The following is a 24421-nucleotide window of genomic DNA, read 5'->3' on the forward strand; positions in this document are numbered from 1 at the left end:
AGTTTCAAATCTGTGGCAAGACTGGTGGCTGTATGGAAGCTCTGTCTTGCTTTTAGTTGTACTTTCCAGCTTGCTGTTATATTTGAAGAGGAATTGCTGGGCTGTCCCCTCAGTAAAGTACAAATACTGTAAGGCATGATGAGACAGTCTCTTAAATTTAATTCTAATTCTGTTTCTGGGGTACAGCAAGAACTGCTGCTTCAGTAACATGTTGGCTGTCTACATTGGCAAAAGTGGGGAGCAGCAGGAGTGGATCGGTGGGCTGAGGCATCGGTGCTGTGATTCACCACCACTCGTGTGGCTGTGGGGATGGTGGCATTTGGTTCCCTGTGCCAAACATCCACGCCATGCGTGTAGTTCAGTGATTTCTGAACTCAAAATGTTAGTTACGTGCTGGAAGCCCCTGTTGTGGCACATTCTGCCTGCAGTACTGGTTTGCAACCCTACGTCAGGGAATTTTGGAAGAAGGGCTGGGCTGGTACCAGCCCAACAGCTCGTGCAATCTGAACCCGCACGTGTTGAGTGCAGCTGGGGAGGGGATTCGCTTCAGCTCTGCGCTGCTCAAGGGCTGGTGCAGGCATCTGCTTCCCGGCCCATGGCTATGGGGATGTGGCACTGGTGCCACGGGATCGTACTTTGTGGCTGTGCGGAGTCAATCATCTGGCCTTGAACTAAAGGATTAAACAGGCCACACCTACGGCCAACAAACAAAACCTCTTTTGTATCAAAGGTGCTCATTTTAATTCTGTCACTTAAAGTAACAAGTAAAGCTTGATTATCTTTATTCTCAAACTCTGGCTGTGCTTTTACACCTGGTTAGGCAGTTTCCTACCATAACGGTTGTCTTGCTGTTGCTTGCACATCAATTCTGAGCATGTTTTACATCTCGTGTCTCTCCTGTGGAGCAAGGTTGCTGTTCTGTTTCTGGTTTGTCTGGGGGAATTTATTTCCAGGGAGCTGAGTTTATGATACTAAGTCTCTTTCGGTTTACAAGCTTTGACTTCTAGTGCTGTCATCAAAGATGCCATACGTAAGAGCAAAACTAATTCATGTTTTTAACCTGATTTCAGGATCCTGGACCGCCACCGCCCTCCCCCTTGATGGGTCTGAAGCCGTTGCAGTTACTGGAGATCAAGGCCAGGGGAAGGTTTGGGTGTGTGTGGAAAGCCCAGCTACTGAACGAGTATGTTGCGGTCAAAATATTCCCTATCCAGGTATGCAGAAGTTCTCACTGTTCAGTGTTGCTTGCAATATGGTGATGTTAAAGCACCTTTTCTGGTCATGATAAGAGGCTTTAATTTAGAGAATTTTCAGTGTATACTGAAATATGTCTAGTATATAGAATCATGGAATGGTTTGAGTTGGAAGGGACCTCAAAGCCCATCCAGTCCCACCCCTGCCATGGGCAGAGACACCTCCCACTGGATCAGGGGCTCCAAGCCCCATCCAGCCTGGCCTTGAACCCCTCCAGGGATGGGGCAGCCACCCCTGCTCTGGGCAGCCTGGGCCAGGGCCTCCCCACCCTCAGCGTGAAGCATTTCTTCTTAGCGTCTAACCTAAATCTTCCCCCTTCCAATTTAAAGCCATTCCCCCTCATCCTATCACTCCAGGCCCTTGGAAAAAGTCCCTTCCCAGCTCTCCTGGAGCCCCTTTCAGTACTGGAAGCTGCTCTAAGGTCTCCCTGGAGCCTTCTCTTCTCCAGGCTGAACAACCCCAACTCTTTCAGCTTGTCCTCATAGCAGAGGGGCTGTTTTATTCAATTAAAATAAGAATTTTAACACAGCAAATATTTGTTATTGAAATAAACTGTGCAATTTGTATACTTCTGGTCATAAAAATAGGTGTTTGGCTTGTGTGGTTTTAAGCAGCTCTCACATCTCCCCATTGGTTGTGGAGAATCTGTTAATATTTTTCAAATTAAATTGTACTGGGAAGAGCTGTCCTGAAATGGAAACACGTGAGGTGATTGTTCCAACTAAATATGCCTCAGTTAAGTGAAATGATATTGAAATCCCAGCAAGTACCCTCCAAACGCCATGTTTTAGAGCAGATTGTGCTCATAATTTTAAGATCCAGTCTAGTTAAGGGGCTGAGTAAATACTGCAATTTCTTAGCCTTCTAGGAGAAATGTATTGATGCTGGTTTCAGCCATCAGCACAACGTAAATTAAATCAGAGACTTTGTTCATTATTTTTAATTAAGGAAAACCTATTTCAAATGCTTCATGGGATTAATAAAATATAAAAACTGAACCATGCTTTTAAGACTAAAGCAATCGTAATGATTTGACTCCAGTGCTAACCTACAGCTCTGTGTTTCCATGGTTCGTAGCTGTGATAGTTGATGTTTTCTCAATGCTGATGTTCCTTTACAACAACTCTAAGGTCTTTCAGGCAAATTGCCACTATATGTGGATGCGTATACGCAAAGAAAGAGGTTTTCATACTTCTGTATATGTTAGGTCAGTAGTTTGTAGCACAAACGTCATTATTAATGCAAACAAATCCCGTCTTGCCAAGCTAAAAACAGGTTTTGGTGACTTCAGCAGGTCACGTACAAATGCCCGGCGGGTTATAGGAGGAAACTCTTGTCAGGGAGAGTGCCTCTCATTCTCATTATCGCGGTGTTAACAATGCGTTTGTGTTTACAGGACAAGCAGTCGTGGCAGAATGAGTATGAGATTTACAGCTTACCTGGAATGAAGCACGACAACATTCTGCAGTTCATTGGGGCGGAGAAGCGAGGCACCAGCATCGACGTTGATCTCTGGTTAATCACGGCCTTTCATGAGAAGGTACGCTTGGTTCTCAGCATGGTTTCCTTTCTTCCATCATTACAGTAGAGGAAGAACATCCACAGAAATTCATCACAAAGGTGAACTTCAGACAGTTAAGGAATTAAAGTAGTTTTTGCTTATTCTGAGCTTCTCTTCGTTTGATATAAATTTATTTATTTTCAGCCAGCTGAGAAGTTGTCATCAGTCTGCACCTAACAGAGAAGTTGTTTTAGGAAACTAACACATTTACTCCTCTTTTGTGTTTTTAGAATGTGTATTTTTGAGTGTCCCCCATCTAAATCTGCCTCAATTAAACTCCATGAGGCAGAAGACTAAAATTGTCCCAACTTTTTAAAATTTTTTAATTGATCTTCATGATCCATTTTTTAACCAATCTTCTTTAATTGATCTACTTTATTTTCATGATCAAGAAGATAATATCCAAGTCGTGTGCCTTCCTGAAAGGTTCTTGCCACTTTTTTGTTTGTTTTTGTCTGAAAACCCTGTTGCTGTTGGAAACGTGGCGTCTGAGACACCTGATGGAAAATACAAACCCAGCTCAGCAGGATTCTTGAAGCTGAATCTGCCCTGTAATTTCCTGTGCCTGGAAGATGATAAATCACCCTTGTGAAAGCGGGGTTGTCTTTATGAGGAACGTAGATACCTTAAGTCTAGCTTCCGTTTCTGACACCGATGGTTGAGGCCAGTTCATGGTGAATGTGCCACTCAGTGTGGGTTGTTGTGATGTTTAAAGACATCTTGGCTCTATCCATTGCCTAGAGGTGATGCCAAGAAACTAGCACTTGATTGTGTATGTTCACGTGTAATTTCGTGGTCCATCAGAAAACAAAGAAAGGCAGACATATTGTGTTTGTTGTTGGAGGCAGTTACGGAGTGTTCTTTCGAGTAGATGAGAAGGAAACTGATCTCATCCTTGGGTTTGGTTTTTGCTGTGCAGGGTTCGTTAACGGACTTCCTCAAGGCTAACGTGGTTTCTTGGAATGAGCTGTGTCACATCGCTCAGACAATGGCCAGGGGCTTGGCTTACCTGCACGAGGACATCCCGGGGCTGAAGGATGGACACAAACCTGCCATCTCCCACAGGTACAGTACCTGGGATGTATTCCCAGGCCATTGCTAACGCTTAACTTCAAGCTAGCAGGTATGAAATGTGGAGGGGTGGGAAGCATTCAAAGAATTAGTGTTTGATGGGAACGGTTGGACTCGATGATCCGGTGGGTCTCTTCCAACCTGGTTATTCTGTGATTCTGTGATTCTGTGAATTACTCTGATATCTCCCTTCCAGAGTTATCAAGAAAAATCTGCTTTAAGCAAAAATCAAGCTGATGGCTTGCAGGACTGTGTGGTGGTTGTGGTTGACATCATAAGTTCTTTTTTATACAGTAATTATTTAAGTCCCCAGTGCAGTAGTGAAATAATCAGTGTTACAGCTGTTGGAAACAACTTGAACACTTGTGCGTGTGACACTGAGGAATATCAAGTGCCCTCGGAGAAACACTTGCTGTAGGTAGCCTGTTAGGAGTGTAGTTGCTGGGTTTTTAAGGGAGGTAGGTGTAAAAATAGGGAGCTGAAATGATAGTGGGAACCAGAATAAAAGCTAGAGTGAGAGAAATAGAGGTTCTGCAGAACTTGGAATATCATGAGCAGAACGGCTTGACTGGTGGTAAAATGAGGGAGGGACAGAGGAACGCACAGGACAGATGGGAATCCCTGGATCGAGTCCATTATCCTTTGTTTCCGCAGGAAACGATGCGTCTCCTTGTTAGGAACAGTCACGATTCATTTTGCAAAGTGTTTTGTTTCCTATTATTTACACAAGCAAAATGTCGTTGCAATTAAAGGATGCTGTAACAACATTTTTATTCTATTTCTATATCACCCAGGCTTATAAATCCGTAGACATTTTAAAACTAAGCACAAAATGGCAATTTCAGTTGTGGTCTCCCGTATTTCCATAAGAATAAAGGCATCCAAGTGCACTCTTAGGTTTTATTATTATTTTGTTGTTGTTTATAATGTGAAAGACAAGATGATGATAAAGCAGCAGTCCATATACTGTTCACTGTTATATCTATTTACTTTTTCCTTAGAGCATCGTGCAGTATTTCATGTTCTAGATTTCTAATGTTGTTTTCCTTCGCTTGACAGGGACATCAAAAGCAAGAATGTGCTGCTGAAGAACAACCTGACAGCTTGCATTGCCGATTTCGGTCTAGCTTTAAAGTTTGAGGCTGGAAAGTCTGCGGGAGATACACACGGACAGGTAAATACCAGTTTACGCACAAATGATACAACCATTAACTGCATGTGAATGGAAATCGATGGCTGAGGCTTCCTTCAAGCGCAGGGTACGGTATCCTCAGCCCTTTATGGTGACCTTTAAGGAAGATGGCAACGTGTGCTTGCTTCTCCCAGGCTAAAAGTGCAACAGTCCGTTAGGCAATCACAGATCAAAGCCTCCTCTCCAGGAGCCACAGAGAGCGATGAGGTCTCCCCTCAGCCTCCTCTTCTCCAGACCAAACAGCCCCAGGGCTTTGGCTTGGACAGTGGAGCAGATCTTGTTCAGACATCGTGTACGCTCTGATTTATCCAGATGAGATAATTTCCTTACTGAATGTGGTCAGAAAGAATGGAGATCCCCAACACTTTCATTTAATGGCCAGTTTTGTATGATTTCCTTTAAATTTCTCAATATAAGTGGCACCTTGCTAGCAGGTTCTCCTTCAGTTTTGTTATTGCTGCTCCTGTCACAGGCTGAAACACCAGCATGTTTATGTGAAGCTGTCATCATTCTTCTGACATGAAAAATTAAGAATAGCGGCCTTCTCTAATCTGGACTAAAATAAGGAATGGTGGTGACAAATATGTTGAATGTTATGCAAATGGTTATTTTAAAATGCATTCAGGTTTTCCTGCTTTGTACGCATCCCTTATAGGGCCCGGTCTGTATAATTACAAGTTGGATATAAGAATAGAAGATGCTTCCAAGATTTAGTCCTAAGTGAGGAAAACTATGGCTATTTTGAACCGTTGGCAGAACACAGCACTGCTCTAGAGTGTTGTAACCGGCCCCAGCCACAGTGGTGACTGTGGTCACGTTGGTTCCTAGCGTACATGTTTGTGTTTTCCTTTCTTCCAAGGTCGGCACGCGAAGGTACATGGCTCCTGAGGTACTAGAAGGTGCTATAAACTTCCAAAGGGATGCGTTTTTAAGGATAGATATGTACGCCATGGGACTGGTCCTCTGGGAGCTGGCGTCGCGCTGCACTGCCGCAGATGGTAAGCAACATGTTTGATCTGAGCGAGCACTGAACCAAACTCGTGAGAGGTGGATTTAAAGCAAGAATTGGCCAGTGGGTTACGTGTGCGGTGAAACTGCGTGAGGGTGCAGCCCTGTGGGGAAGGATTGAAACAGCAACATCCCTAAGTCACTTCAGTCCCTTCAGGGTTTGGCATCCCAAGTACATTTTCTGTTAGATGGACACCCCTGCATTTCTCCTGCTGGTCGTGGTGAGGCAGAGAGAATTCCTGCAGGAGTGCTCAGCCTAGTCTGTCTGACTTCGGAGTTCATCCCAGTAGTCTCGGAGCCAACCAGCTGATCTTAGTGCTGCTCCTTTTCGTAAACAGAAGTTCAGATCACCTTAAACTTGGTAACCAAGAGATTCCCCAGCACCTGTGGAGACACCATTGCCTGTGGGGAATGTGCCTGGACTCTTATTAGCATCAGAGATCTGTTCCCGGAGCAGTAAGGATATCCACGGCTAAAAAGACAGGAAGGATTTATATGTGTTGACATATAATTTATTACAAAGAGCGTTGATGCAGTTAGAGCCGCTCAGAAGCCCATGCGAGACCCTTCCCCATCCCGAGTCGCGAGGAGCAGCTCCTCGGTGCCTCCGCAAGGCTCTGCCACGAGACACCAACGTGTCTGCTGCTGGTTCAGCCCAGGGAGCTCAGTGCTTCCCTGCCCTCTCTCGTTCTTGTCACTAACGTAACACGGGTTCAGCTCGTAGATCTCAGAACTTCTAAGTAATTGTTGATAGCTTAGAGACTGAAGGCACAATAATGTCTGAGCAATCTGTGCCTGATACCGGGTCAGCTATGGTCCATCATGGTGGTTTTTCTCAGAGGAAACCACTGGCTCTGATTTTTAAGCTACCCCTCCGGGGATGGGGCCTCCCACACTGCCCTGGGCAGCCTCTCCAGGGCTTCACCGCTTTGTGAGTGAGGAGGTCTTTCCCAATATCCAATTAGGAAATCCCATTATCTAAACCTGTTCTGGCGCAACTCAAGGCCTTCCCTCTCATGCGGAATGGAGGGGGAAACACCTTCCATCGCAGGGAAGCGGCAGGTGCTATTGCAGGCTCATCTCCCGCAGCGTATGTGGGACTAGAAACATTCACACGTGGCTGTTGGGTGCCTGCGTGGTCATGGGAGAGGCAGCAGCCTTGGAAGAAGGTGATTAATCTTCTCAAAACTATCACTTGTTGGAGGAGGCGGGAGACGCTCTGGCTCCATCTCCCTCCGCCCTTGTGCGCTGAAGTTTTCGGCTGCGAGGGAGCCGGGCGAGAGTTGCTCCCGGCAGCCACATGCGGGAGAGCCGAGGCTCTGCAGCTCCCCTGCTGCCAAAATAACTGCTCGTCTCTGCTTGCTGCTTATCTGGCAGTTTAATGGCAACAGAAAGGAAGCTGCTCCCTAAAATTCTGATTCTGGATTTCAGTTCCAAGAAACCCGTCTGTTTTTTCCCTTTTTTAAAGCAAAATTTGTGTTTTAATGTATCTTTCTCTCTGCAGGCCCAGTAGATGAGTACATGTTGCCATTTGAAGAAGAAATTGGGCAGCATCCCTCCCTCGAAGACATGCAGGAAGTTGTGGTTCATAAAAAGAAGAGACCCGTTTTACGAGAGTGCTGGCAGAAACACGCTGTGAGTAGCAACCCAAGTTCTTTGAAGTTTGGTCGGGACTCGAGTTTTAGGTTGTCAGCCCCGTGTTGTGTTCATAAAACCATCTTCTAGGAAGAACTTAAGTAATAATTCTTCTAAGAATTATATGGGCTGTTAACTATTATGTTTCCGATCTTAACGTGTTTTCTCTCGACTGAGTTGAAAGTGAAGGATTTTTTTCACTTTTTTGGTGAAAGAAATGATTCTAGAGAGTTAAAGTGCCTGCGTTCCATTTCTTTAAGTCATTTCGGTCTTGATTTACTGCAGTGTGGGCAAAACCTGAATGGAATAACATAGGGTAAGCAGTGTCACACGAGGAATTTCTGAGATCGGTTAGGGAGGAATCGCCTGCTCTCATGGTCTGGCCTGTGGCAAGCGGCTTGTGGAAACGCCACTGCTTATTCCTAGCCCTGTTTTTTTCCACAGAGGGGATGTGCTGGTGATTTTTCACCTGGCTTTGTTTGCTCGCAGGGGATGGCGATGCTGTGCGAGACGATAGAGGAGTGCTGGGATCACGACGCGGAGGCCAGGCTGTCGGCGGGCTGCGTAGAAGAACGGATTATTCAGATGCAAAAACTAACTAACATTATAACGACAGAGGACATTGTGACGGTGGTCACGATGGTGACAAACGTTGACTTTCCTCCCAAAGAATCCAGTCTATGATAGTTGCACTGGTCACGTCACTGACCGCCAGGACTCTTCGCTGGAGCTGCTAACGCGCCCGGGGCTGCTGTCGGCATTCCTGGTTCCGCTGGGACAGGACGGTAAGTCTCCGGAACATCGGCCACAGGTGTCTCGCCTTTATTTCCCCCTCCCCAACGTGGATCCGTGAGACTTTTCGCATTCCCTGCTGCCACCTGAAGACCGAGAGGCCACTCGGTGCCGTCGAGGAGCTGAAATGCAGAACACGGACCTGCGGCGGCTAACGCGGCGTTTTAAAAACTGACAGCAGATTTGTTAATCCCTGTCGGAAGAGACTAATTCCTTACATGAACTACTGGTATTTTTTTTAAATCAAAACATTTCATTTCCGATCTAAAAAGACAAAAAAAGGGTAACTTTTGTTTTTATTGCATTTGCCGTTGTTTATAAAGATGACTATTGTAATGCCAATATGACACAGCTTGTGAATGTTCAGTGTGCTGCTGTTCGGTGTACATAAACAAAAGTAATCGAGTGGGATCTAGCAAAGAGGCTTCCAAGTATTACCTAACCTCCCTCAACAAGGATACCTCAGCTCCACCTCTGCTAAATTATGAGATTGACAACACTAATTGGAATAATAAATCGATCCGTGTTTTGTAAATGATGTATTTCAAAGTCACTGTGTTATTTAAGAAGGGTTAAGCTATGCTTCATGCCAACTGTCGACGGCCATTCCTCAAGCAGTGTTTTTAGCCTTTTCTTGTACCGGCTTGTTGTGTATAAAACAAAAAATGCTGTTTATCGAAACAACATTTCCCTTCCCGTTTTAGTTCAAAGCTTTTCTCTTCCCTCCATTCCCCGGAATCTGTCATCCATTTATTTAACGGGATACTATTTAGGTTTGCTGTGTCTGAGGAGTATTTGAAACCTTACGCATGACTTTGTTTAATTTTCTGTGAGCTGTGACACTGGAAAGCTCTGAATCCTTGTTCTTTTTTGTTAAAGACGTCTTTTTTTTTCTATTTATGTTTGTGAAGAGGTCCGCCTCGCCCCTTTCTGTTTCTGTGCGCAGTGGGCTCTGCGTCCCTGCTTCAGGATCACCTCAGGAAGCTCAGTCACCCCCCATTCCTCATTTCTCCGCTTCGAGATTCGCAGCTTCCCTCTGCTCAAAGCTCGGTGCCGGCGCGACGCAAGGACGTGGCTCCATCCTGGAGTCGGATGGAAAATTCCAGCCGTGATTTCAGACGATCAACGCTTTTACAAATTTCAGGGATAAGTCGGTTACGCTTACAATGTAAAATATGCAATGATGGTTTAGAGGTAACGAATACCGGTGTCCAGAAGCGAGGGAAAACATGGGAATCGCTTTCACAACTCCAGCTCTCAGACTTCAGGAAATCCAGGCCCTAGAGCGAGATCACAGGCAGGCAGGTGCCGAAGGGCTCCTCGCAAGTAACTGCTTCACTCGGTTTATTCAGCCCTTCACGCAAACTTCCAGGTAAAATAGATGCTTTCCCCCTCTGGCGCGTGGGACGGGCACCAGCTCCTAGAGCGTGATGTGCCGTGGTGCTGTTTGCTGTTCTCTCAGCTCACACTCGCTGTCTTTTGAAGGAAGCTGTTAGCATTGCAGTTGGTGGCTCCCTGTGAGTGTTCTCTTTCAGCTGATCAGTGCAGCCACGTGTGCGCGGGGTTAGTCTCTGGGAGCAACGGGAGACGCTACGGGTCAGGGACGGGAGGGAAGGCCCCGTGTCCATCATGTTGGAGCCCAAGGTTTCAGGTCCCCGCTGTGCAGGCCCTCGGTGCCATGTGAAGAAAAACATCTTGCACGTGGCTGCTCTTTTGATTGACACCATCATTTTGTTTCCATTTTTAATCCAGGGATGTTTTGCGCACACAGCAGGACAGGAGCGGAGCTGCCAAGTGCTGAACAAACAGGAGTGTTTGCACTTTGCCGAACACCTCTCTGCTCCCAGGGAGTTTTAGCCCTTTTGCTAGAGAAAACAGAGAGAAGGCAGCGGAGTTCGTGGTGTGTCACTCGGGCTCTGGCCCAGGCCTGGGCTGTGACACCATCCCATCCCCGGGCCTCGTGGCGGGAGAGCTGAGAGAACTCCCTTTGGATTTTAAAGCTGCCTTGGGGGATCTCTGATTGTTTTAGTACTGAACTACTCCAAGTTCCCCGTTGTTTAACAGCGTAATTTAGTGTCACCGCAGAGAGGATGTTCGTCATCTCAGTGCCATTTCACTGGTAGCGCTTGTACCCAGAGCTGCTCGGTCCAACCCTGCTCACGGGGCATTTCCGTGCCGGTGTCCGTTTGCCCCCTGGAGCAGTTGATGTGGGAGCTGTCACAGAGCCAGCGGCTGCTGGAAATGCGTCCGTGTCCCGTGGCGCTGTGGTCCCAGCTCGGGAGGGTCTCCAAGCGCTGGCTCCTCACGTTCTGCACCAGCTCCTGCAGGGCTGGCTGCACACCAGCCGCAGGACAGAGCCGTGAGCCCGGGGTTAGCGCTTACGTGTTATTAGAGGGGAAGAAGTTTCCATCTCCCATCCTGACTTTGTTCTTCCCACACGGGGACGCTGCCTCACAGGGGTTGAGGCTGTGACCTCGCTCCGTCCTTCGTGGGGGCTCTCAGACTGTGCCCGGGGAGGTTTTAGGAAGCTGGTGTCACTCCCAAATTGGCACTTTCAGAGCGCTGAACCGTAACCTGGTGCTACCGCCGCCTCTCCTGGTCAGACTGGCGCTTGATAGATTAGGAGGGTCACACCCTTCATTTTTTCCAGCTTCTCTTTTTTAACTCATTCACTTCTCTCGGCAGCACCCGGTACGAAGTGCCGAAAGCTGCAGCGCGTGTTCCCAGGCAAAGCGATTCCATAGCATCCCTGACAGAACATCATTTACCTCAGATACTCAACCAGCAGTACTTTTCCCCCCCTTCTTTTTTTTTTGTTGTTCTTTTTTCTCCCTTCGTTTTCTGTTTTTATGCCCTTTCTATTGGTTTCGTTACCTCTCACGGTTGGGTGAGCGATTCCTTGGCCGCCCCTCTCTGTCCGTGCTGGGCACAGTCGCTGTAACTACTGTCTGAGGGTAGCCCCTGCTTTCCTGCGAGTACCCGAAACCAACCAACCCCCCACGCCCTCAATCAAGTGATTGTTAAATATTGTACAAATACAAATGTATACGCGCTCCCCTCGCCCTGAAAACGTTACAATAAAAAAATGTGACTACTCTGCCTGGCCTCTGCCTCTTTCCGGATGGCGCCGCCGGGCGAGGTCGGCGTTCCCTGCCGGGATAAACCTCGGCTCCTACGGAGGGAACAGCTGGAGAAGCCGCGCAGAAGGTGGGTTGTACGGTAAAACTCGGGCTCCCTGGCATTAAAGGTTTGATGAGGTAAATGTTCTGCGCAAAGTCAGATCTGAAGAAAAAGTACATCAAGTCTGAGCTTTAATCTGGATCTGTGATCCCTGATCCCAGCCCCTCCAAGCCAGCAGCTATAGCGGCCTGAGAAACGCTGAAGTGAAGCGGTTTCAGTGACTCAAGTTCACAGGCAGTGGATGGTAACTGCAGCAGCGAGCTCCTGGAAAAAGAAAATCCCAGATGGATCAGCGAAGCGAGCTGCTTCCAAACATTTATTGACGCAAACACCCTGCTGCACGTAAACATCGCGTCTCCTGGAGCTCCCGGGTTACTCCAGAAGCTCCGGTGTGGCAAGGGAGAAGGGAAGGTCAGAGCCAGCTGAGCGAGGACTCTGCCCACTGCTTGACGTCCGTGGGGCAGTTGGGGTAGAGCTGCAGAGCCTCCATGATTTGGTTGCTGTCCAAGAGCAGCTTCATGAGGACGTACTCCCTCTGCGCTCGTACCGACGGCCTCTCGATCGGCTTTACCAGTTCCAGTTGGATGAGGTGTTCAAACGCCTAAAAACAAAAGCAAAAAAGCACTCGGGAACTGGAGGATGACGTCAATGTGGATCCAGGGCTGCGTGTCCCAGCTCACCCCCATCCAGCAGGAAAACCCACCAGCAGCTAAACACCTCGCAAGAAAATAATCCCGTTTGGGGCTTTACCTTCATGACAACCGGCTTCTCAAAGTTGTACATACAATGCGCCTTCCTCTGTATGAACTTCTGGAATTCTGGATTGGTAACAGGGAAAAAGAAAAGTTAGTGAGGGGAAAAGAAATGATTTGGTGTTTGTAAAGTTCAGGCCTTTCTCTCACCATTGTAAACCATCTGGAAGTTAAACGGTTCTCCTTCATACACTTCGTTTAAGTGCTTCATAGCTATGACCAGGCAGATTTCCAGGACAGACAGACCTAGCGGGAAAGACAAGAGCTCTCGCTATTCCTGGGAAGCAGATCACAAACACGGGCAGTTCACAGACTGGTTTTACTCCTCTGTTTTTCTGTGCTGCAGGCCTCACCTGTGCCCTGCGCCTCCTAATGGAAAAGCTCCCAGCCCTGGGGAGGTTAGGGAAGGCGAAGTTTGCTTTCTGGATATTTGAAGCAAGAATGTTAAGAAATGGATGAGGTGTTGAGGGGGAAGGTTGAGCGGCTGATAGGAATTGTGGGACTCGGTGATCCAGGGGGTCTCTTCCAACCTGGTGATTCTATGAAATTGGCTGCTCCCATCACAAAGCCAGAAATGTAAGGATAAAGAAAACCCATCACTGCAGATCGGACAGCGCAACAAAGAACTCTGAGCAGCTCCCCCTCAGTGCCGCTGCACAGCACCCCCTGAAACCAGAGCTTGAGGGGGCGGGTGATTCACCACTCAAAGCCAAAGAAGCGGGACTTGGCTCCACAGAACCAAAGAGACTCAGAGAATCACAGGCTCAAGGCCAAACCAAAGCCTGTGAAACCTCAGAGCCATGAAGAAGGTGGAGGGATTTATATCAGCTCTTCCGTACCCCAATTCCTGCTTTATTTAGTACTGTTATACCCACCCGTGCGTGACTGCAAATCAGCAGGGAGCAGCCTCCGCAGTGGATGCGTTCCCTGTGCAGCTCACACCAGCAGGGGACGCGACGCCAGAAGGATTTCAGGGATATGACACGTTCCACGCTGCTCAGAAATGCCTGGGGGCAAGCGCTGAGCCTCACCGTGTACAATATTGGCTTTTGAGTCCACGCGGTACTGCTTGCTGGCCTCCTGGATGTCTGCTGCCGTGATCAGTGGGTGACGCACCGTGATGGTACTTAGAGCAAGCATCTAAAAATAAAGCAGAAGACATTTTTCAGGTAATTACTCATTACCAGACATAGTTTCTAGTCAGAGATGGAATGCAGAGGCCGGAATCACCTACTGGAAACGTTAATAAGTAAACCCTATGCAGGCTCATACCAAAAAAAGCTTGTAAATAGCTACAACCACATTTTGCTGGGAAGGTTTTCCAGGCTTAAAAGTTTAAAGCCTCTTCACCAGAGGAGATGAACGCTCATTAACTTGTTTATATTAACTTCAGTGGATAAGCACACTTAAGCAATTGCTGTAAGTTTCTTACAATCATTCTGAATGAGCTACGGTGCCACTGGAAGCGCTAAGGCAGCAGCTGAAGGTCCCTCTCGGCTTACAAAACACAAGTTACCCCTTCAGAGCATTTCCCCAAGTCTCACCTAGCTGCAAGGTAACAATCTTTAACTACCTGTCACAGAAAGTGAGTGAGAAACAGAGGTGAGATAAAAACTAGTTAAGTGACCCCTTCTGCTGCTCTTCCAGAGCCACTGATATCCTCAGGCCCTCACACAGCAGCAGGTGCTCTGCAGTGACCTTCACTTGCTCTTGAGGGCTTTAACTGTCTGCCTGGCAAATAATCTGTAGTTTAATGCTCATGGAGAGGAGAAATGGTGGGAAACAACAGCCCCAAGTCACCAACAGACATGGAAAATGGGAAGAAGCAGAGGAAACACAGCAATCTCTCTTGTAAGTCACTGCCCCACCTGCTCTGGGGCCAGTGCACCCTGTGAGGAACAAGTAGCTGCATCACACGGAGCATCCTCTGGTTTTCCAGGTTCAGAGGCAAACACACAGTCAGGGGCACAAAGTCACCCACGGGAGAGCAGCCCCAGAGAAAGAACATTTACCAAAACCAAAACATGATTCTACCAGCGCAGCTATGACCCATCTGTTAATACTTCTGAAAAAAAATCACTAAAACCCCTAGGTTGTTCAGTTCTTCCAAGCTTTTCAAGGTTTTCACAGCACCGTTTAGGGTACTGCAGCGTGAAACAGACACTAAGTGTCCCTGGAAATCCCACGTGTTGATCTGAAAACACAAAGTGACGGGAGTGCTAAATGTAATTTAAAAATAGTTGGTTGTGGAAATCAACTTCTTGCTGCCAAAAAGCAGGTAATGAGCAAGAATAGCTCCAATTTTCACCAACACCACCAAGCTGCTCGCACAGCACTCCTAGAGAGTTTCAAAATTAAGGAAAAAACTATTCTGCAGGGCAATTAATCACAGAATCATTAGGGTTGGAAAAGGCCTCTAAGCTCATCCAGTCTAAACATCAGCCCAGCCCCACCCCAGCCTGCTAAACCCCTTCCCTGGGCGCCACCTCCACACGCTCTCTGAGCCCCTCCAGGGATGGAGATGCTACCACTGCCCTGGTCACAGCTCAGATAACTGGCTTGAAAAACACGAGTGTTGTTTACAGGGTGATGTGAATCAAGACAATATTATATATCCAAATACAAACCAACAGCAACTGAAGCGAGCGCAGATCTTTGGTGTAATTGAAAAGGTCCTGCAGCATGTCTTGCACAGCTTTATCCTCTGAGAGATGCTAAAAAAAAAATTAAGTGATATTTTAATCATCTCAGCAAATCATTTCATGCTCACCTTAAATAACAACAACAATATCACTTAGCCCACTGTCAGAAAGAGCTCAGCTTACACTTGACAATACAAGTCTTCACACCTAAACTTCACTTTCTGGTATTTTTTTGTGGCAGTTATAAATTTATCTCCAAATTCAATATGCAAAGATTCCCTAACCATGATTTGATTTACTCCACATCAGGCTCAAGCAGCAAAAGGAAACACTTATCTTAGGTAATGGCTTTACACCTATAAACCGGTCTTACTTGCAGAGTTCTACTAAAAACCAAGCATAAAGAGCTTGTGAAAAGCAAGTATAAATACCTGGACGTTACTATTCCATTTTTGTGCAAAAGGCTCATCAGGAAATTCAGGAGGAAGAGAAAGCTGTTCTTTGAATATCTTAAGGTACTGTTTAAAATCAGAGGAATTCACCAAATATATTTGTCGGTGTGAGAATCTTGATTTCACTCTCTTCTCCAGGAGCTCCAGCGTGTCCTTGTAAAGAAAAAAAATTAAAAAGCAGATGCATTCAATGCATTCTTTGCTAAAGTAACAACTACAAGAGAAAACATCAAAGTAAATCCTGTTGAAAAGCTAAGAATTATTAAATTTTCTATTTAAAAATTGCTAATTATTCTAACTGATGCATCTGGAAATGCCTCAGGACCAGCCATTTACCCAGCCACACGATGCTCTACATCACACAAGATAATTAGTTGCTTGGGTACCCAGCAACATTTCTCTGTAGATTATGGGAGTATCGCAGTGCCTGAAGTGCTACCAGAAACAAGCTGTGGGATTCACTCATCCAGACAGAGACAGCACCATTCCTCTGCCTCACAGCGGGACCGAACGATTGCGCTCTTCATTTCCAGTTCTGGGGGAGACTTTTTGAGTTTTAAGGGTTTGTTGTGTGTTGGGGTTTTGGTGTTTTCATTCGCACTATGAAAAGGCTTTAAAAATACTGAAACTCCTCACCAAAACGAGAGGGGAAAGAGTAAACAGAGCCAACAGTGCAACATACAGACTCCTTTTGATTAGGCATTCACATGCAACAAGGACCAGTGATTTAAAAAAAAAAAAGAAGAAGCAAAGCTACAACCACACTCTAAATACAGCCTCGATGTTTAGTTATATTCAAAAACGTAAACCATAGGTGATGATGGCTCTAAACCATGGGTGTCGAGGACAGAAAAGCCAGGGAATCACAAAGCAAAATGAAAGACTGATTCATTAAATCAGCTATTAACTATTCTATTAGCTTCCAGAAATTTGCCCAGCTAAATATCACCTAAACCAAACCAACAGCAGGTTCAGGCTTCACTTAAGGATTTTAACTCTTCTTCCTTGCCATAACTCTGTTTTCTCTAACACCAACCCAGTTTACTGAGAAAAACAGTAAAATTTTTTACAAACTAACAGCTTTCATAGCGTTAGACAGTAATTATTTCACAGGACACACATAATGTGTCCACAGCTCCCTACAACATCACTGTAAAACTCACAGTAGCTTTACCATGGATCCTAAATCCGTTTTGAAGGTGCTAATTCTATAGTAAAAGTGCCTAATTGAAGCAATCATGTTAAAAAATCTCTTGTCCTCGGAACAACGATTTAAACACTGCAGGTTAATACAGCTCTGTTCTTACCAACTGGGGACCGAGAAACGGAAATGCCCAGGGGCCTCTCCAAAGAGTGAACAAAACCGTCAGATCAAACAGCCACGTGGATTGATACAGCTCTTCTGCCATAATACAGGACAGCAGCCTTGTGTCTCCTCAGCAATGTAAACCTGACCCTCCAGCAGAAAAACTGAAGGCTTTGCAGTTTAGTCATCTAAGTGTGCTCTCAGTACAAACGATTATTCTTTTTATTGCCTACTCCACTTCCCAATTCAAAAGTCGGAAAACTAGGTAATTGAGAAAAATCTCTTAGTAAATGAAGCGAGGTTCCAGAAGAGAAAAGAAAACACTACAACCAAGACTGAAGTCTCTAAAACACCTGAAAACTTGGAGCAAGAAAGCAGGTTTCTTACGTGTCTACACGTCAGTCCAATCACCGTCACCGGAGTCTGTGCAGACTGGGACACATCAAAGAGGTTGTAGATCAGCGCCTGGTTCTTGTGATGAACAAACAAGTCAAATTCATCCAGTACAAACAGGACTGGACAACTGCTGGTCCGATCTCCTGAGACAGCAGTTGTGAAAGTTAGCATGGAACACCATCATCACCAGCCTTCCATTTCTACAACTTTCACATTTTCCAGTTTTAAAGATTCACATAGTTTCTTTTTAGCTCATCACCAAGCCCCTGTTCCATGTGCGGACAGCTACAGCAGTGAAAAGGAAATACACTGAAAAATCAGTAAGGTTTGTAGTGTTCTGCAAGCACAACTTCTGGTTGCAAGGGAAGACAAACGTCTTCAATTTTTTTTTTAAAAAAAATCACTGTTTTTAATAGCTTCAATGTGGATAAAAGAATCTGTCCTTTATTGCTGACCATCACATGCAAGCATCAGTTTCGTTAGGTGTGTGTTTGGTTAGTTTTATGTATTTTCTACCTCATTGTGTAACCATGAAACACTCTAGGGGTAGATTTCTTCATACTACTTGTACAGGTAGATGAAGAAACCTGCACATGCTGACTTTTCCATCAAGTGACAAACACATACAGTTTGATTCAGACCAGTGCTTACCTTTCCTTAACGCTTCAAGAAGGAATGCAAGATTTTCAGCAAAACTGCCCTAGGAGAAGAGAAAAAAAGTTTAAAAATAGATTTTAAATGTTACTCTCTGAACTGTGTAACTACTACCTGGAGTTCAGGCATGTAAAAAGCCCATTTCTTCCTAAAACCCTGCTCTCAAACCCAGTGCATAATCAAAAATCCTACATGCTACTTCATGTTGTATAATCATAGCCTCTTCAGGACAAGAAAACTGACAGTCAACTCGACAAGGATACATGTTTATCCAGTTCCAAAGCCCCAAACCGATTGCCTCAGACAGGCAAAAATCAGTGATCAGAAGAATGCCTGCAACAAGCTAAATCTACCAGTAGCTTTACCCTTCCTTACACAGCTACTCTAGACTCATTTTCCATCTACACACATGCAAAAGCTGCCACCTAACGTGTTCCACAGAGAATGATCAGGATGCAGTTTTTAAATTTGCAACTTTATTAGATAGAAGAAAGGATCAAACATTCATGATTGAAAACAACGAACTGCTATGGCCATCCTGCTTCATTTACAAACACATTTACATGCTCTGAAGTGCACGAGTTGTGAGATGGGAAATAGTTATAATCAAAGACCACAAGCCCTATTGAAGAAGGCAGAAAAGCCAATCAACTCTCTGAACGCGAGTGCAGAAGCTTAGAAAGGAAAAGTTTCGATGGATGGAAGTACGGACATTCCTGCAAATCAGTACGTTTCCATGCCCGTGTGCAACCCAAGGGATTTGATGGTGAAAGATAAGCAAAGAATACAATAAAGTTCATACTTACAAAAACTTTATCCCCAACCACATTTTCCAGCTGCAGCTGCCTTGTGATCTCCTTCAGGGCCACTTTATCATTGGTCTGCAGGAGCCCTGAAAGAAAATGTATTTTTCATGAAGAACTGGTGCTTCTCCTTCACTACAGCCACCAGAAACTTATCCACCCTCCATCTCCAGCCTCACAAAGTTACAAAGCTCCAGCCATTTCATAAGCTGTGACCAGACAGCAATTTTCCACATGCAATGAGAAGTTACTTAAAACAATTCTGTCACAACTAGATTTTTAACATTTTGAAAAGTCATTAGAAGCAGAAAATTCCTCTTTATGTAGAGATAGAAAGGTCTTTTGGAGCTTACAGACAAACATGCCCGTAACTGTGCCCAGATTACCACGGCCGAAGCCAGAATTTTTCCTCAGCACATACAGCAACTGGATATAACATGACATTTGGGTAATACTGTGTTACTTGCCATTCAGATGAACTTCCAAGAGGTTCCCTCTAACTTGTTTCATTCCCTTTAGCTGATTTAAGGCATGATTTAACAACTAGGGAAGAAAAACCATCACTTCTTTAGAAGAAGATCAATGTATTAACAGTAAGAAAAGTGTACAAATTGATGTTTTCTGATAGGGAACAGTATATGCAGTTTCATTAGGTAACAACACTTTTGAGTATTCTCGAGACTAAACTACTAAAACAACGACTTCAAGTTCACTACCACAATCATAGCGTTGACATTTGTTTGTTCTGCTGAATTAGCAGGGGAAGAAATACAAAAATAACTCTAGTATCTTATTCATTCCTTTTTTGGGTAATATCTAGGGCCTTTCCCTTAAAAAAAATCTTTCTGAGTTCGAGATGAAAGAGAATTTGCCCCCTGAATTTGCATAGTATTTGGCTTTGTTTGATGACATAGAGCAAAAATCTTTGCTTTAAATCTTTAAAGACTCTATCCTTATTCTTTACCTACTGAAGTTAAGCGCAGACAAAATTAAATTGTACTTAATTGCAACAACTACTGCTTCAACAACTATGGGGCCTGAATTAACAAAGCATCAAGAAATTGTTCTTGGTAAAAGTCATAAGGAAGTTCTACTAAAATATGTGCAAGGAAATGAAATGTTAACTTTTCCTTCACTTGCTGCTACTTTGATTTTGATGAAAAATCACAGCTCGCGTTCATGTCTATGTAAACACAGCATCATAGAACGGTTTGGGTTGGAAGGGACCTCAAAGCCCACCCAGTGTCACGGGCAGGGACACCTCCCACTGATCAGGGGCTCCAAGCCCCATCCAACCTGGCCTTGAACCCCTCACGTTATAAACTTATGTCTACATAAAAGATTTAAGTGTTTGCACAATCTTAAGGTACATAACACTTTAGATGTTATCCCTTCACATGCCTCAAATAAAAAATGTTCTTTTGCAATACAAACCCTACACTTACAAACTATAATTGCCACATGATATTCTGTCTCCTGGCCATTCAGGTACCACCATTCTCCAATACATTTAGAAGAGGATTAAGATACCATCCTCTCCAGCAATGTTGAAATACACCCCCCTTAGTCTACAGTTTCTGGAAGCCTTTTCAGCCATTTTTACAGAGGAGACTCATCACCAAGTTAACTTTTAAGGAGCAAGCACCATGTGGCTTTAGCTACAAAGATGAACTCCTCTGGGCAAAAGCCATTACAGAACTACAATAGCAGAAATGCTGAAAGAGGGCAGAATCTATGATGTAGTCAGATCACTGAATGACAACTGCAACTTGTTCTGATAACATTATTTCCATGTGACACGGTCTGGGGACCTGTAGTGTGCCATGAAACCTGGGGAAGACAAGGAAAGAATTTCAGAACCAGGCATATTTCTGTAAACCATGGGGAAGATGGACAGGTACACGGTTTTGTCAGCTGCACATGAAGCACGTTCTGTGCTACAAAACCACTAGGAATGCAGCATTTGAAACAGTTCAGAAGACTGTTAGGAAACCAGTCTCTCCGTATTGTTACTCAACAGAATCAGCTCACAGGAAGTCCTGGTATGTTTTGATATTCTATGTAAGCAATTGGCAATTCTCTCTTTAAAAACAGGCAGAGATGAAAAATTCTATTCTAGAGCTCCCAGGATTTCAGTACCTGACCTCATTTACACTTTTAATACATGTTTATACCACAGTCTTTCCTGATCCTCGGGGTCCAATAAGGAGGGCAGAATTGCTTTCTCCGTGAATTATAGTTCGTTTCAGCAGCTCCAGCAGGTGTCTGTGTTGACAACAGCAATAGGTTAAAATCTTCAAACCGGGCAACAATTGCTGAATCTATTGCAAATTCAAAGAATCTTTATAACATGAGAGAAAACTTGATAAATTTCAACATTCTGACTTCACTTGATTATTTTTTCTACTGTGTTTAATGCAGAAATTACTCAGTACCCGAGCCTGCTCACTCACCTGGCTTGATATTCAATTCCAAAGAGTTTTCCAGGAGCACGATGGTGACAGAATCTTTCACGTAAAAGCTTTTGCACCTACGGATGTAACACAAAACAGAAAGAACGTTCAGTGCTTCAAACACCAGAACGTGCCAAGAATGGAATGACTGCGGTAAAATCACAGAGAAATAAACACAGAGAATCATTAAGGTTGGAAAAGACCTCTGAGATCATCCAGTCCAACATTTCTGTGGTGTTACAATTACTCTGTCACACATAACCTCCAACTGCCATCAATAATACCAGGTCTTGAAAGTAAGAACAAAGTCGCAGGAGAAGAATATTTAACAGAGCCTGTATATCAGAAAAACCAGAAAAAGGAAATCTCAATCCAATGATAGCAATACCCGTCTTTGTTCCCTTTTGCTACAGCTTCTTTCCTTCGCCCCCAAAGGAATGCTATACTTGTCACCCCCTATAATTTATGATGGAATTATAACCATCTGCTATAAGTGGCTTCCACTTAAAAATAAATACATGCAGATGCTTCTTTGTGAAGTACTCCATGTAATGGGCAGAAGAACAATAAAAATCTATTTTCCTAATAATTCTGCTTCATTAAAGGATTCTCTTTAATAGATGAGCTTGTATACTTGACTCTCAGTTACTTTTTCTTCTACTAAAGCAATACTGATTTAATCTGCAAGTTTATTCTGTTTTAATGAACCATCAGCATCGCCCACCCAGAAGTGAAAAGGTTTTCCTCCTATAAAGGGATTTTACAGGCAAAAAAAGAAAGATATTAATATACAAAAAATCACTGAACCATAGGCAATTCATTACAAGATGCATCACTGTTTTTAAGGAGCCACACTGAGAAAACAGAAGACGAAAGCTTAAAGAAAAAAAACAGACTGCAAACCCACTTGGCAGCTGCTGTCCTGCCTGACCCAGACTGTTAAAAAAAAAAAAACCCACCTAGATTCTGATTTACCCTCCAAACCTGAAGAATCTGATTAGATAAAAACAGCTTTATGCAAATCTGTTGCCACAAACATCTGTAAAACTACAAGGCCATCCTTTACCATTTTAATTAAGACTCCAGAAAGTAGATTGCTACTGTAACTCATGAAGCAAGCAAACATCAGGTGAGAAGCTGAAAGAAATACAGGTCATAAATATAAAAATCATTCACAGCCCCAGGAACTGCACCGAGTATCCATGAGCCTTTTCAACTGGCCTAATGAACTATGGAATGACAGGGATGGCAGATGATGGGAAGTTTCAAACCTGAAAACCAAAGTAAGATAATAAAGACATCACTCACCTGCAAAATGCATTCTGCACTTCCTGCCGTGGTCTCTTTTGACCTACGCTTACTCATTGCAGAAGTTTTCACCTTTAAATAAGAGAGATACAAAAGTTACACTCAATTACTCAGCTGACCAAATGGTTGTGTGAGTCAGAAACTTAGCTATTAGCAAACTAAATTTAGCACAAGAGACCAGCTCATGTGTAAGAGTTTAAGTTGTGATGAAGGTTGTTTCTTAACTGATGAAGAAACAGATCACACGACTAGTAAGAAAAACAGAACTGAAGCACTTTTAATTAATTCCTGATTAGATGAAATCCATGTTTAGATAGCACTTCTGAACAGCACTCTCCAAATGCCTTTCAACACAGCACAAACAGCACCTAATGCTAGTTATATGAAAACTTTTCCTGAAGTTTCCATCCAAGTTTACCCAGCAAGCTCATCATGACTACAATGACGTTCACAAGCCTGAGGGACCTGCCAAATTTCACCGAGACATCACAGCTACACATAAACTGATCTCACACAACAATCATAGAATCATAGACTCACCTGGTTGGAAAAGACCCATCATATCATCGAGTCCAACCGTTCCCATCAATCACTAACACATGTCCCTCAGCAACTTGTCCACCCGTCCCTTAAACCCCTCCAGGGAAGGGGACTCAACCCCCTCCCTGGGCAGCCTCTGCCAGTGCCCAATGACCCTTTCTGTGAAAAATTTCTTCCTAATGTTCAGCCTAAACCGGCCCTGGCGGAGCTTGAGGCCATTCCTTCTCGTCCTGTCCCCTGTCCCTTGGGAGAAGAGCCCAGCTCCCTCCTCTCCACAATGGTGAGGTTCATACATTTACACTTCACAGACAACACCGCAAACGAACAAACCAAGGCTCTTCAAGTTACAGTAACAAGTAACTTTTCAACACCATATCCTCTGATGAACTGTCAATTTGTTTCTTTACGCTGTCTTTAACCATGGAAGGGTGTGGGGTAGAAGGGACCTTAAAGATCATCCAGTTTCACACCTTGCCATGGGCAGGGATACCTCCCACTGGATCAGGGGCTCCAAGCCCCATCCAACCTGGCCTTGAACCCCTCCAGGGATGGGGCTGCCACCCCTGCTCTGGGCAACCTGGGCCAGGGCCTCGCCACCCTCAGCATAAAGAATTTCTTCCTACTGCCTACTCTAAACCTTCCTGCTCCCAAGTTAAAGCCACCTCTCCTCATCCCATCACTTCATGCCTTTACAAAAAGCCCCTGCCCAGCTTTCCTGGAGCCACTTTCAGCACTAGAAGCTGCTCTGAGGTCTCCCAAGAGCCTTCTCTTCTCTAGGTTGAACCACCCCAACCCTCTCAGCCTGGCCTCATCTCCGTGGCCTCCTCTAGACTCACTCCCACAGCTCCATGTCCTCCCTGTGCTGAGGACTCCAGAACTGGCCACAGGGCTCCAGGTGGGTCTCTCACAGCGGAGCAGAGGGGCAGGATCCCCTCCCTCCCTGCTGGTCCCTCTGCTCTGGATGCAGCCCAGGACACGGGTGGCCGCTGGGCTGCGAGCGCTCATTTCCAGCCCACTCTGAGCTTCTCCTCCTTCAGCACCCCAGCCCTTCTCCTCAGGGCTGCCTAAGGGGGACTCCTGCTCCCTTCTCTCGCACTCCCCGAGGCAGGACGGGACCAAGGTGCCTCCCCTCCCCTTCTCTGCCACAGCCCGAGGCCGCCCGGCCCCCGCCGCCGTTCCCGCCATCCCCTCACCCGAGGCGGCGCGCGCCGCGCTCCCGGCATGCCCCGCGCGCGCCACGTGACCACGCCCCCCACCCGAGCGCGCGCCCCGCCCCGCGCGCTCCCAGCAGCCCTCGCGGCTCTCACGTGACACGCGCGCTTCACCCGCCCCCACCCCCACGCGCTCCCCCCGCCCCAATGCGCCGCGCCCTGCCCCGCGCGCTCCCGCCAGCCCACGCGCCCGTCACGTGACCGGACACCC

The 24421-nt window shown here is 45.5% G+C and overlaps 2 protein-coding genes across 4 annotated transcripts in view; one reads left to right on the forward strand and one right to left on the reverse strand.

The window, feature by feature from the left end:
- ACVR2A (activin A receptor type 2A) overlaps positions 1-11612 on the forward strand; it is a 62866-nt gene extending 51254 nt beyond the window's left edge. For both annotated transcript variants that reach the window (XM_069861686.1, XM_069861687.1), the window contains 7 exons: positions 1071-1214; positions 2651-2794; positions 3735-3880; positions 4946-5060; positions 5938-6076; positions 7591-7721; positions 8211-11612. In XM_069861686.1, the coding sequence (XP_069717787.1) occupies positions 1071-1214; positions 2651-2794; positions 3735-3880; positions 4946-5060; positions 5938-6076; positions 7591-7721; positions 8211-8405 (1014 nt within the window). In that variant the 3' untranslated portion in view covers positions 8406-11612. The remainder of the gene's footprint in view (positions 1-1070; positions 1215-2650; positions 2795-3734; positions 3881-4945; positions 5061-5937; positions 6077-7590; positions 7722-8210) is intronic.
- Positions 11613-11980: 368 nt separating this feature from the next.
- ORC4 (origin recognition complex subunit 4) lies at positions 11981-24246 on the reverse strand. Of its 2 annotated transcripts, none has more exons than XM_069861696.1 (14): positions 24193-24246; positions 22460-22531; positions 21152-21228; positions 20873-20963; positions 19166-19241; positions 18702-18787; positions 17893-17941; positions 17233-17384; positions 15519-15692; positions 15073-15159; positions 13477-13585; positions 12596-12691; positions 12444-12511; positions 11981-12294 (listed from the first exon to the last, which is right to left on the reverse strand). In XM_069861696.1, the coding sequence occupies exons 1-14, from the start codon at positions 24220-24222 to the stop codon at positions 12106-12108; spliced, it is 1356 nt and encodes a 451-aa protein (XP_069717797.1). In that variant the 5' UTR covers positions 24223-24246; the 3' UTR covers positions 11981-12105. The 2 variants fall into 2 exon arrangements, with proteins under 2 accessions (XP_069717797.1, XP_069717798.1); XM_069861697.1 differs by lacking the exon at positions 24193-24246 and adding an exon at positions 23000-23026.
- Positions 24247-24421: the final 175 nt, after the last annotated feature.

The sequence above is a fragment of the Phaenicophaeus curvirostris genome, chromosome 7, assembly GCF_032191515.1.
Source record: "Phaenicophaeus curvirostris isolate KB17595 chromosome 7, BPBGC_Pcur_1.0, whole genome shotgun sequence".
Taxonomy (NCBI): Eukaryota; Metazoa; Chordata; class Aves; order Cuculiformes; family Cuculidae; genus Phaenicophaeus; species Phaenicophaeus curvirostris.

Bases quoted from the DNA above. Each gene is read 5' to 3' on its own strand.
- ORC4 (XM_069861696.1), bottom strand. From the start codon at position 24,222: ATGCCGGGAGCGCGGCGCGCGCCGCCTCGG. The intron at 17,942-18,701 runs GTAAGTATGAAC...CTCTTCTCCTAG, and splicing joins TGGTTGGGGATAAAGTTTTT to GGCAGTTTTGCTGAAAATCT. The intron at 12,295-12,443 runs GTAAAGCCCCAA...TTTTGTTTTTAG, and splicing joins AGAAGCCGGTTGTCATGAAG to GCGTTTGAACACCTCATCCA.